The following is a 13,095-nucleotide window of genomic DNA, read 5'->3' as shown; positions in this document are numbered from 1 at the left end:
CATTTTTCACTTGTTGCATATTGTACAATCGAAGCATAAACCTTTTTTACATGACTAATTTTGCCAGAGGAATGGGCAGTAGATACTATTTATATGTCTGTCCATAAGTCCAGCTACTTAGATACAACAAAAACACAAATGGAAATCAAAATGAGTTTTTCCTTTCTGTTCGGGACACCACCATCAAGCATGGAAGATTGCTTCTGGAATTTCCCTTCACATCTTGCCAAGTGGCTTCCTCCAGTGAGTTACTTATGTTTTCTCAACATTGTGATGGTCTTCAATCAAATGTATGTTTTATTTTCTTGGGGTTATTAATCAGTTCTTTTTTGTCATCAATCTCCAAGCTCCTTAAATGTTTGGAAAACGGTAGTTAAGTTTCTTGGTATTATAGTAGTACTTCTTATTATCCAAAGCTGGGAGGATGCTGCTGCTAGTCAGCTGAGGTAGGTTCTGAAACTGAAAATATAACACACAGAATTAGGTTCAACACCATGCACTTTTTTCATTGTTGATAACACATCACAAAAGACATAAGTAAAATCTTTAGCACAGAAATACTTTTTTCTGCACAGAATACAGAACCTGAGAAAGGACAAAATATTTAAATTTGGTCTCTGCTTTTCTTTTTAGAGGTTTATTTCATATTAAAAAGAAAAGCATGCACATTAAAGAAAATTTAGAGAATGTAAAAATGAAAAATTTACATGTTAACATTATTGGGAAAAAGCAGACATTCACAGGACCTTAGGAACCTTTTAAGCCAATGCCTTGTTTTATAGCAAAGAAAACTGAAGTCGGGGCATCTGGGCGATTTACCCACTTACTCCTTGGTTAAAAAGAACTGCTCCCTTCATGCTGAAAATGTCATGTGAAAGTAAGGAGAACACACATATATTATTTGTATCTGTATAAATAAAAGGCTAAGTGACCATCCGACCGGCAGGTAGGGATGATGCACACTGACCACCAGGGGTCAGATGCTCTACACAGGAGCTGTGGTGCGCTTCCAGGGTGCATCACCCCAGAACTGCCCTCTGGCAATCTGGGACCCCTCGGGGGATGTCAGAGAGCCGGTTTCGGCCCGATCTCCACAGGCCAGGCTGAGGGACCCCACCTGCCAGAAGGACCCTGTTCACAGACACCCTCTGAGCCACAGTGTCACCCCACGTCCGACAGGCCAGGGAGGGAGCGTGGGAGGTTGGCTCCAGGGCATGTCCGGCCTGTGTCTCACCCAGTCCCACCTCACCAGCCACCTTCTAATTAACTTCCTTTCAATGTGCATGAATCCAAGTGGCTTAATCTTTGTACTATATGGCCGTAGATAGCTGAAAAGCAGGTACTTTTTATTACTTTTAAATCAAACAGTTGAATTGTTCAGTACTCACAAGTAATACAAATTAGTGGTATTCCCATATTTTTTCAAGTAAAAATATTTACATCAAGACCCTTTATTCTTGAACACAAAGAAACAGCAATATAAGGGGAGAAAGTCTATTTCCAGTCTGTTTTGCTATTTGGATCACATATGATAGAGAAAAAAAATAAAATAAAAGCATTCTTAATTTTGAAACTCTGGTCTATCTTAGGGCCCTGGAGTTCATTTGGTACCTGTTCCTTATGGCCTGTACAACTCTTTTCTCCTCCAAACCTCACACACACCATCAGATATCACTCAGCACTTGTAGTGGAGGCTGCAAAGGGGAAGTTCAAGGCAAGATAATTTAAGGGGTATCTAGGCAGTTCTGGAAGTGACTAGGGCAGCCAGCTCATCTTATTTGTGGTTCCAACTACGGTCCATTCTAAATTTTTACAGCTTTTGGCTTATGACAAGGCAATGTAAGGCCATTCTGCCACTTTACGCCAGTCACGACTCTTCATGGGCTCCCAGTGTGCAGTTTGGATGCTATTTGGTTATATGCACTGTTCTGCTGCTATCACTGAAGGCACTGGTCACTGCATTTACCCTAGCCAACTCTGACGATAAAGGATCAGGACGGAGAACACTTCCTTTTTGGGATAAACCTGGAATGTCAATTAATACTCAAGGTAAACAAGATGACCCAGAGCTCCCTGGGATAAGTCTGATTTCATTTTCCAAAACTGGACTGACGCCCGGCTATGACCTGTGCTCATGCATGCCAAACACCCTGGCCCTGTGTGGCAGCTGGGAACTGCAGGACAAGGACACCTTTAGGATTAAAGGAGAAGGAGCTGTCTCTTGGGGCCCTGGTTGGGAAATCATGTGACCAGTGTCCTGGGGCTGGAACCAGGTGCTGGAGCTGCAAGTCACAATTGCCACCTCAAATCTAGACCCAGACGCTTTCACCAGGTGGCAGGTATGAAATCATTTGAAGCTGTAACCTTGGATGCTTCCGTAAAGCAGTGCCCCGTTTTTACCCCAGGCAGGTGCTTTGGGTTCTGTCTCAGGGTCTTCCTTGTTGGTTTGTCATGATACTTTGCCAAATCCCTTATTTCTCTGATGCTGTCAAAATATGGGTGCTGCAACAGCTGTTCACACGTCAGTCTCTCCGCAGGATTCATGTGAAGACAGCCCTGAAAGAAGAGAACATTCCATCTTACTTTAAAAAAATAATACTAACTTATTCATGTCATTTCTTTCTCTTTTGTAAGATCAAACTTATAGTAATCAGTTGGGAACAAGACGGGGAGGGAGGAAGTAAGGGGGGAAAAACATCCAATCATGATTTTAGTTCCTTCCATGATCATTCCTAAATGAGAAACCACATAATAAATACTTTCTAGAAATAGTAACAAAAAATAATTTCTCCACCTTGTTCTCTTCTGAGGCAGTTGGTGCTCTGCCACAAGGGAGTAGGATACAGGGTCCACTTAGCCTGTTTAGTCCCTTGCATGTACTTTGTAAAAACTAGATGTGGTGCCCTAGCCAGTTTGGCTTAGTGGGCAGAGTGTTGGCCTGCAAACAGAAGGGTCCCAGGTTCTCTTCTGGTCAAGGGCACATGCCCAGTTGTGGGTTCGATCCCCAGTGGGGGGCCTGCAGGAGGCAGCCAATCAATGATTCTCTCTCATCATTGATGTTTCTCTCTCTCTCCCCCTCTCCCTTCCTCTCTGAAATCAACAAAAGAAAAAAACAAAACAACTAGATGTGTGTTTTTAATTTAAAAAATATTACATACACGTGGTAAAAATAAAATGCCGTAAAGATTCAGCAAAGTCTTTCCACTACTCTAGTTCTTCCATTCCCCCTTCTAAAATCAGATATTTTTGTATGTTCTTTCAGAAATAGTCTATACATTATAAGCACACGTGTCTTCATGGAGACAGAGGCATAATATACATCCCTTTATATTACAACATTCTTAACTATTTGCTTTGCCAGTAAGTAGGCCATAGGGCTCATAATTGGATAGATTAAATCTCATGACCCCATATCCCAATGAACTGTCTCACGTTTTAAATTATGTTATAAATGCATCAATAAATGCATTAAATACTTTTTGAAATGGATGGAACATTGACAGTAACTTGAAAATATTTTAATTGGCACTTCATTCACATAAGACATATTTCTAAAAATGTGTATGTATATAAAGTTTTAAAAATCAAAATCTACTTCAAGTATACTAGGGAGTTGGCTCTTTAAAAGGATCCTATGGCTAAACATTTTTTGAAGGATCCTTTTTAAAAACAAGTACCACTCCTCTGAAATTTCTATTTTGTGTAAATTTAGAAGTCAAATACAATGTTGGGTTTATTTAAAGTGGTGTGTGGCTCAGTTGGTTGGGCACCTTCCCATATACTGAAAGGTGACTGGTTCAATTCCCAGTTAGGGCACAAGCCTGGATTTCGGGCTCCATCCCAGGATGGGGCATGCAGGAGGCAGCTGATGAATATCTCCCTCTCCCTCTCTCTTCTAAAAATCAATTTTAAAAAATCTTTAAAGTGAAAAACACTTACAGATGTTATTACTATAATAGAATAGGACCCATTTTAAAAACTGAAAATATTTATACTTTTGAAAGGAGAAGAATTCTAAAAGAAACACTTTTCAATCTGTGGATTCCCCAGTGAGAACAGAGGCTGTGTGCTTCCTGGTTGGCTGGAAACCATGCTTTTACCTTCAAGAGCCCCAGGGCAGGATAAGAGATGTTTGGAAATTTTAATTCAAGTGGTTCCTGTTTAAAAAAAAAAGAAAAGAAAAGGGAGGTTTTATTTGCAGCATGTATTCAAATAGGAGGTTACCTCAGACTGCATTTCTTTTGAGTGAGAGAATCATCTTCCTGGCACCTTCCTTGCCTCCTCCACCCTCTGCCCACCATACCTGTCACCTGCAACAACCTCCCTTTGCCTGTTTCACAAGCTCCTTCTCTCCCCACCTCCAAATTGCCTTTCCAGTTTTCTTCCTAACCACTCTTCTTGCTTCCTGGAAAACTGATGCAGGTAGCAACTTATGAGAAGACAACACCAGGAAAGAAAAAAAAAAGTTGCCAAGCAATTGTTATTTCTTTTTCTTCTGCCTCAATTTATATAACTTGCCTTGCCTTGCCTCGGAATACTTTTTGGCACCAATACTGGCTTTTATATAAAGGGGCCCAATTATTTGCATTTATTGACATTCACAAAAACGAAGCTTCCAAATAGATTTTTTTGTTACCCAGGGGACCAGATGCTTCTTGGTTTTCTGAAATAAACTGCTGTGTCCTACCACAAGAGCCTGCTGTCTCCCTGATCATCCCGTTGTTTAAACTGTCTCCCAAGCAAATATTCATCAAACTCTCCTTGGCCGTGTAAGACCAGTCACATGCTGGAGTCAATGAGAAATAACAAACAGGATAAAGTGGGAGGGATGCCTAATGTCAGACAGACAGACAGGCCAGTTAAAGAGAGATGCCACTGACAAAGAGGCTAATCAGAGACGGGTGCTGAGAAAAAAAAGAGCCAGCCATCTGAGTAAAACAGATGGCCAGCTGTGCTGAGTGTAACAAGGCGGCCGTGTGGCCAGGCTCCTCGATGAAACACTCCCTGGTGCCGCAAGCACCGTGTTCTTTTGGACAGGGAACCGGCCAACAACAGCCAAGTCCTGAGTGTGCACTTACTAATCACGGATAAGAGACACGAGCCTCAGATTTGGAATTCCCTATAATACATGGAGAAAAAAATCCTAAAGCCACCATCCCCCCAGCTTAAATCAACAATTTTCAACCGTGTGCTGAAAGAATTTTTAAAACATGCAATACCTGACCTCTTTTCCCTTAGGTCAGTGGTCGGCAAACTCATTAGTCAACAGAGGCAAATATCAACAGGACAACGATTGAAATTTCTTTTGAGAGCCCAATTTTTTAAACTTAAACTTCTTCGAATGCCACTTCTTCAAAATAGACTCGCCCAGGCCGTGGTATCTTGTGGAAGAGCCACACTCAAGGGGCCAAAGAGCCGCATGTGGCTCGCGAGCCACAGTTTGCCGACCATGGCCTTAGGTTATCAAATTAAAAAATGACAACAACCAACACAATAGCTGCCTGGTGTGAATGAATCAAAATTACACCTATTTTTTTTTTTTTTTTGGTCAGGTTGGCAAAAATATATTTTTTGGTGTGCACAGAATTTTAGCAATTGGTTTATATGTGCCATGAGATGAACAAGGTTGAAAGCTGCTGGCTTACATAGTTCTCTTGCTCTTTCTGTGTGTTGAATCTGAGCACGGCCAGGGATGGACCTGGCATTGCAGACACTGAGCCCTGCTGTCTCAGCAGCAGTGCCTGGGCGGCCACCGGCCGGTTGGCTGGGACATGATGGGCCCATCCTGCCTGCTTGGTCCGTTTTCCCGGCCCCAGGAGCAGCAGGCCTCCCCCAGCAGGGTGACTGCCCAGCAGAGGGACTCAGGCACAGATGTGGAACCGGCACGTCCCCTCTGCTGCTTCTTCCTGTGTTTCTGTCAACAGGAAATCCCCTGCAGGACAACCTCTGGGAAACCACGGAAGCCTTTTACATTTATAAAACCGGGTTGTTTCTGAGGCTTCACCGGTGGACAGGGAACAGGAAACCACTAAGGGATATTTAGTGTGGAACTGGGAATGTCCAGGTCACCCGGGAGCCGGCTGGGTCACCTCCCATATGGCAGGTGACATTCCTGCCTCTGTCCCAGCGTGCTCCCAGCACGACCCACTTTTCCTCTTGCTGGTGGCTGCGGGAGTGGGAAAAGGAAGCCCTCGCTGTGAGACAGGCCAAGGGGCTGAGGGAACAAAGCTCAAGTGGAACTTGATGAAACTTCCAGGTGGAAACTGAGCACCTGAGGGTTAGTTTCCATTGGAAAGTACTTGCTTTGACAGTAGAAACTCAGGATTTCAGAAACCTTCATTGCGCTCTGAAATGTTTTTGATGATCATACAGGCTCATTAGAGAACATAAAAAAATATATAAAACCATAACCCACCACAGAGAGATATATGCTGTTAATATTTTCGTATATATCCTTGCAGCCATTTATTTCACAAATGTAAAAAGCTTTGCATGATTTTCCAAAGGTTGTCAGATTTTTTATACTTATACTAGAGGCCCGGTGCATGAAAATTCATGCACTGGAGGGGGGAGTGTCCCTCAGCCCGGCCTGCCCCCTCTCACAGTCCGGGAGCCCTCAGGGATGGGAGGTAAACTGGCGATCAGGGGAAGGCAATGCCCCAATCACACCTCTGCTGCTGCCACTGCCAGCAGCACAAGCCTCGGCCAGCCCTGGTTACCTGAGCCTCAGATAGCCCTGGGCAGCTGGGCAGCCGCCATCTGAGGCTTGCCTGCACCTCGGGCCGGCCCTGGGCAGCTTGGGGGCTGAGGGGACTGGGGGACTCTGGAGGCAGGTGTGCAGAATGGCTGGACCCACCTGGGGGCAGGCCCAGTGGTGCTGCATGCCTGCTACCCCAGTGGGGCTGAGGGGACTGGGCACCGCCCTCTTGTGGTTATGGGGGCGACATCTTTGAGGGTGGGGCAGTCAATTAGCATATTCCCTCCTTATTGGCTGTGGGCACTGCCATCTTTGTGAGGGTGTGATGGTCAATTAGCATATTCCCTCTTTATTAGATAGGATATAAATACATGTATTGTGTATTAAATACCTATTAAAATTATGTCAAATTATATATACTGTTTCATAACCATTTTTTTCCATATATGAACTTTTTTCAAGTGAATACATAAAATCTATTTTTATTGGCTATGTGGTATTTCTATTATAAGGCTATATTACATAAATTATTTAGTCCCATACTGATGGGACACTAAAGGAAATTATTTCTATTAAAGAATGCTATGTCTTTATGTATTTGTCTAATGATTTCATTGGAATAAATTCTTGAAAGTGGACTAAGAGTATGCACATTTTTAATTTTTCAGTTTTTTTTAGAATGAGTGCATTCCCCCACATTGGTCATAGAGGACAGGCACTGGAGTGAGGCTGGCCATGCAAGTTCAGTAGAGCAGGGCATTAGGACAATGTGGGATTTTCCTGGATGAGTCATTGTCTAAACGTTGATTGGCTCTGAGTTACCTACCTTCAACTGCTGAAAATGACAAAAGACAGGTGAGGTCAGGGCAGGCACTCTGCATTCCTGTCCATCATGCTCTCTCGCCTCTGCTATCAGCAGCTTACTCTAAATTAGAACTGATGGCCAATTTTCCCCAATTTCTTTTTTACTCTTAGACTGACCTTCCAGGGCAGACTAGGCCATGGGGCTGACATTCAGCCCTGACATGCAGAATTCTTTCCAAAATGGGTCACTCACCATATCTTCAGGGTCTGGAATTTTCACCCCACTGAAGTACTGATTAGTGCTAAATACCTGCTGGTGCCTAGGAATGAGATCTCCTTTGGACAAGAAGAAAGAGGAAGATAAAATGAGAAGGGTTAGCAAGCACTGATCTGTGGTTTCTCTCCCTGGTGCTGTGTCTGTCTGTGCTTACACCTCTGAAGTCTGCAGTCTGCTCTCCCAGTCAGAGGGAGGGAGAGGCCTTGAGGCAACCTCAACAACCTGTACGGAGACCTGCAGTGCGGCAAGCGCTGTGTTAGGCACAGAGGAAGCACACACAGGAATAGAAGGCTACAAGGTTCTTGCTCCTCAAACCAAACAACTCAGAAGGACACACACACACACACACACACACATCAAATAGCACCCCCCTTTTTAATAGCAAAAGTGCAATAACTACAAATCAAAATCATGTTAACTGAATCCTGATGGGTTAAGACAAAAGTGTATTGGCCTAACAGAACAGTGCCTGACACATAGCAAGCACTCAGTAAACATCTGAGGAAGGAAAGGGAGAAGGAAGGGAGGGAGGGGGGTCACCGAGGATCTAGCTGGAAGGAAGACATTTATAAACTGGAACCACCTTTTCTTTTTCTTTTTTTTAATATATTTTATTGATTTTTTACAGAAAGGAAGAGAGAGGGATAGAGAGTTAGAAACATCGATGATAGAGAAACATCGATCAGCTCCCTCTTGCACACCCCCTACTGGGGATGTGCCCGCAACCAAGGTACATGCCCTTGACCGGAATCGAACCTGGGACCTTTCAGTCTCCAGGCCGACACTCTATCCACTGAGCCAAACCGGTTTCGGCTGGAACCACCTTTTCTTGTTTCACCAAGTAGCCATCACCTGAAAATCTCATTTTCTCTGCTGTTTAGAAGTATTTACGATATGAAGCAATTAAACGAAAGGGGCATGTCTGTATTCTGGGAATTATGTAAGGCCCACTCTACCCACATTTCAGACAAATCAGATAAAACTGTCCTCAGGAAAATTCTAGGGATAGAATCTCAAAAGGAATTTCGCTCAGAGAACACAAGGAGATATTCAGAGCAGGGCGCCCCTGAGGCACACTCAGACCTACCTCCTAGAGCAGAGTGAACATAAACCCTCCAAACCAGGGCTCCAGAAACTATTGGGCTGGGCTGAAGTTCCTACCACACGGTAGCAAGTTGTCTAATTTCACCAGTTTGGTTTGGAACTTTACCTCTCACTCAAACCCCAAAGCTGCTGCCCCACCCCGTTTTCGACAGGAGCAGCCAAAATATACCCTCTAATGCCTTGCCCCAGACCTCAGTGGTCTTCATCATGAGAGCAGTGCCTGGACCTTAATAACCTTCTTCCATCAGAGCTGGGGGGAGGCATGGAGAGGGTGCCCTAAAATCACCAGGAGAAACACAGCAAGGAAGGCTGAGTGCTCCCGGAAGGGCTCCCAGTCTCTTCTGTGTCATCAGAAAGAGCCATCAGCAAATACTATGTAGACAGTAATCGCTGGTGGACAGACAGAAATGAAAGATACCATCTCACCCTCAGGCAGCTTACAGTATATTTGGGGAGTAAACGCATGGTGACAGCGGGTGCTACCAGAGTTTAGAAGAGGGCAAGTGGGTTCTCAGGGGAGTAGCTGAACTCCTGACTTCTGAAGAGGACAATCACCGATATAGGTCTTTTCACCTGTCTCTCTCCTCTCTCGTCTCCTCCCCTCGCCCCCTCCACCCCATGAGTAGAAAGAAAGGCAGGGGTGGGACAGCAAGACAAGCAAAGGGGCATTAGATGAACAACTCTCTTCCTGACACCTGGAAGGGTGAGACTCTTTCTCTGCGTAATCCAAACAAGCCTGGCAGGCTGGAGTCAGGACAACCAACGAATGAATGACCACATCATCATAAACGAGACGAAATACATCAGCATCCTGTACACTGCTCAGCCCTTATTGGAATGTATGCTTTTATTGTTGCTATGATCATCATTCAGAGTTTAACTTGATCCAAACTATGCCAAAGAGACAATCATGTCTTTTTGGACAATAGTACACACTCAAAACTGTGGATTCTTTTTATTAAAACAAATGGGACACCTTTAATGGAGTCACTTACAGGAGGCGGTGGGAGTGTCCCTCCCTTCGTAACTATAAAGGGCATTAGGTCAGACTAGGAACTTGGCTCTGCCCTGCACTGATGTGAGTAAAACTATTCAGTTGCCCAAAAGGTAGGACAGAGACACCACTTACCCAAGGTTTTCCTGATCAGATAGAGCTGATCCACATCGGATTTTCCTGGCCACAGAGGCACCCCTGACAGCAGCTCAGCAAAGACACAGCCAATTGCCCAAACATCTACCGGGGGGCCGTACTGCATGTCCCCCACCAACAGCTCCGGGGAGCGGTACCACCTGGTAGCCACGTAGTCTGTGTAGTAGTCACTTGGTCCAGCTGGTCAGCGAGGGGACATGGGAAACAGAGAGAACAGTGCGAACATGGAATCAAAACCGGGAGGGGGAAGACCTGAGACATCCAGCTGCGCCCCATCATGAGGCTTTTCTAAACCAGTGGGTCCTCAATACTACTTGCACATTAAAATCACTTGGAATATAGGACTTTTAAAATTACTGATGCTTGGGCCCCACCCCAGTCCAATTAAACCACAATTCCTGGGTGGGGGAATCAGTATAGTTTTTATAGTTATAATTCCCCATGTGATTCTAACCTGCAGCCAAAGTTGAAACCCACTCTTCTAAAATAGTACTTCTGAAAAGTACTATATAGCCAGGCTATAGCATATATTTTTAAACTACTGTATGTGTCTACCTATTTTCAGTAATTACATAATTGTAATTTATCGTAAGTTCTTATATATATATACTAGGGGTCCAGTGCACGAAATTCGTGCACATTAAAAGGAAATTAATTAGAGGAAATATGTTAATATTGCTATTTGCCCTTTCTCTATAATGGAAGTATGAGAGATGAAAGGAAATGAGTACAATGTATGTGAAAATAATATATGAATTTATTAATAAATAAACAATAACAAAATGATATAAGAACAACAAAGACATGATATAAAAATAACAAAAACATCATATGAAAACAGCAAATCCGCCACCCTGGGCCGGGCCGACAGGCCCAAACACTCCAGCAGCAGCGGCTGAGCAGTGAGGCTGGATTTGCCCCCTCAGGCCCAGACACTCCAGAGGCTGTGGAGCAGCGAGGCTGGATCCACTGCTGGAGTGGGTGGATCCTGCCTCACCGCTTGGTCCCCTCGACCCCTGGTCAGGCTGACAGGCCCAAACACTCCAGCGTCAGGGCTGAGGGGACTGGGCGTCGCCATCTTGTGACTATGGGTGCCACCATCTTTGTTCTGGAGTGATAGTTAATTTGCATATTACTGAGTGAGCGCCAAAGCCTTGCTGCACCAAGACCCGGCCCATAGAAGAGTCTCCTGCACAGCAACTCTTCCTCTATAGACAAAGAGAGCCCTCCTGGTGGCACCAGCAACAATCAAGACTTAACTATAGACCAGACCACCGGTCCCCTATCGGCGCAAACATTCGGATTCAAAGAAACTCTTCACTGCACCACGGAAAGGTCAGATTTCGTCTGAAATAAGCTGCGGTTTCTGATCCCCGCGGTGGGTGAGGGAGGCGCTGGGTGAGGGAAGCGCGGCAGCCGCAGGACCTGCAGGAGCCGGGAGGTCTATGCCTAGAAAAGTCGGCGGCAGTTGGAACTGCCGTGATCCGTGAATGAGGAGGGGGGTCTTCTGAGCTGCTAACAGAAGTGACCTCTTGAAAGCAACTCATTTTAATCTGACGAGGAGGGTCAGACTAGGAGTTTTCAAAGGAGTGCAGGCTCCTTGGTCTGGCGCACAGACCCACGGTCCGCACACTTGGGCTCTTTCCGACTCTGATTGCTAAGCCCAACACATAGAAAAACCCAGGTGGAAACCCTGAAAGACTGCAGGGGGAAGGTGTTTTTTCGGAACCTGGGGACCAGAGCTGCGTGTGACCATCAGAGAGGCAGCTCTGAGGCGCACACCTCCACAAGCTCTGAGGCGCACACCTCCACAAACCGGTAGTGAGTGCCATAGAGGGGGAAAAAAAAAAAAAAGAGCTAGAGAGGCCCGGAAGTCAATTCAGAAACACTGCCACCCAGGGGCTGAAACGCTAAGTGTCTCTGGTGTAATAAAAAATAAATACGAGAAATTAAGACACGGCTGGCTTAAAAAGCAGGACTGGCTTCCAACACTGAGGAGCCCTGGAATGAAGCTGAACTGAAATACCGCCCAGACTGGGAAAAAGGCGTACCAAACAGAATAATAGAGAAAGTGAATGACAGCCGCTACTGCACATTTTAGTCTTCCTATTTTTTAATTTTCAATTCTTTTTTAAATTTTTTAAATTTTTTATTCTCATATTTTTTTATTTTCATTTTTTGCATCTTTTACTTAAGAAACTAATTTTTTTTCTTTTTCCTCACTCGATTTTCACCTTTTTAATTATTACATTTTTATTTTCAATCAGCATTATTATTACTATTATTTTACTTTTTTTTTTTTTAATGTCATTTGATTTTCTCTTTCTTTTATTTTTGGATTAGTGTCCTACATTCGATTTGCATCTTTCCCTTACAATCGCTTTACCCTATCTCAAAGCTAACATTATGCCATCACTCTCCTCCTAAACTTTCCCCTTTTGGTCCCCAGTTTATCTTAACCCTTTCTGGCTTTAGATTTTCCCTACTTTTTCAGTTTACTCCCTGCTAAAACTTCACCCTACTTATATATCTAATTCCCAACCCCCTGCTCCAAATCCATACAAACCTCTCTCTACGCTACCTTAAAAAAATTATTTTTCTCTCGGGCCTTTTGTTGTTGTTTGCTTGAATGTTGATTAGATTGAATTTTTATGCTTTTTTATGAGATTGTTTTGATTATTTTTTTTGTTGGTTTGGTTGGTTCTTTTGTTTGCTTTGTTTTTGTTTGTTTTTTACTTTTGTTTTCCCTTGCCTCACTTGATATTAGCTGCTGTTGCAGTTTGTATTAATCTCCAGGCTCGTGTTGCTGGAATTTGCTGGGAATAGTGGTTGTTCTAGTGGAGTTTACTCCCCATATATATATAGTTTGTTCCCCTTTTCTCTCTTAGTATCATTCTTGTCTCTCTTACTTTTTTTTTCTTTTCTTTTTCTTTTCTGTTATTTCTTTTTCTTTTCTTTCTTTCTGCTCTTTTCCCAAGTTCAGATTCACACTCTTTGTTTTTTTGTTTTTTTTCTTTTTTCGTTGTTGTTCTTTCTTTTTACTCTCCCTCTTCCACTCCTATT

General features: G+C 43.8%; 1 protein-coding gene across 3 annotated transcripts in view; it reads right to left on the bottom strand.

The window, feature by feature from the left end:
- Window positions 1-13,095, bottom strand: part of CDKL1 (cyclin dependent kinase like 1) — a 53,492-nt gene continuing 40,397 nt past the window's right edge. The window contains exons 5-9 of one of the 3 annotated variants that reach the window (XM_008139072.3): window positions 10,012-10,212; window positions 7,755-7,837; window positions 4,101-4,157; window positions 2,365-2,556; window positions 1-459 (exon numbers count right to left, since the gene is read on the bottom strand). In XM_008139072.3, coding sequence (XP_008137294.2) covers window positions 352-459; window positions 2,365-2,556; window positions 4,101-4,157; window positions 7,755-7,837; window positions 10,012-10,212 — 641 coding nt within the window. In that variant the 3' untranslated portion in view covers window positions 1-351. The remainder of the gene's footprint in view (window positions 460-2,364; window positions 2,557-4,100; window positions 4,158-7,754; window positions 7,838-10,011; window positions 10,213-13,095) is intronic. The other 2 variants (XM_008139073.3, XM_054716081.1) reach the window with 2 other exon arrangements.

This window comes from Eptesicus fuscus, chromosome 5 (genome assembly GCF_027574615.1).
Source record: "Eptesicus fuscus isolate TK198812 chromosome 5, DD_ASM_mEF_20220401, whole genome shotgun sequence".
Classification (NCBI taxonomy): Eukaryota; Metazoa; Chordata; class Mammalia; order Chiroptera; family Vespertilionidae; genus Eptesicus; species Eptesicus fuscus.
Note: the sequence above shows the minus strand (reverse complement) of the source record. Positions and strands in the feature narration are given on the sequence as shown.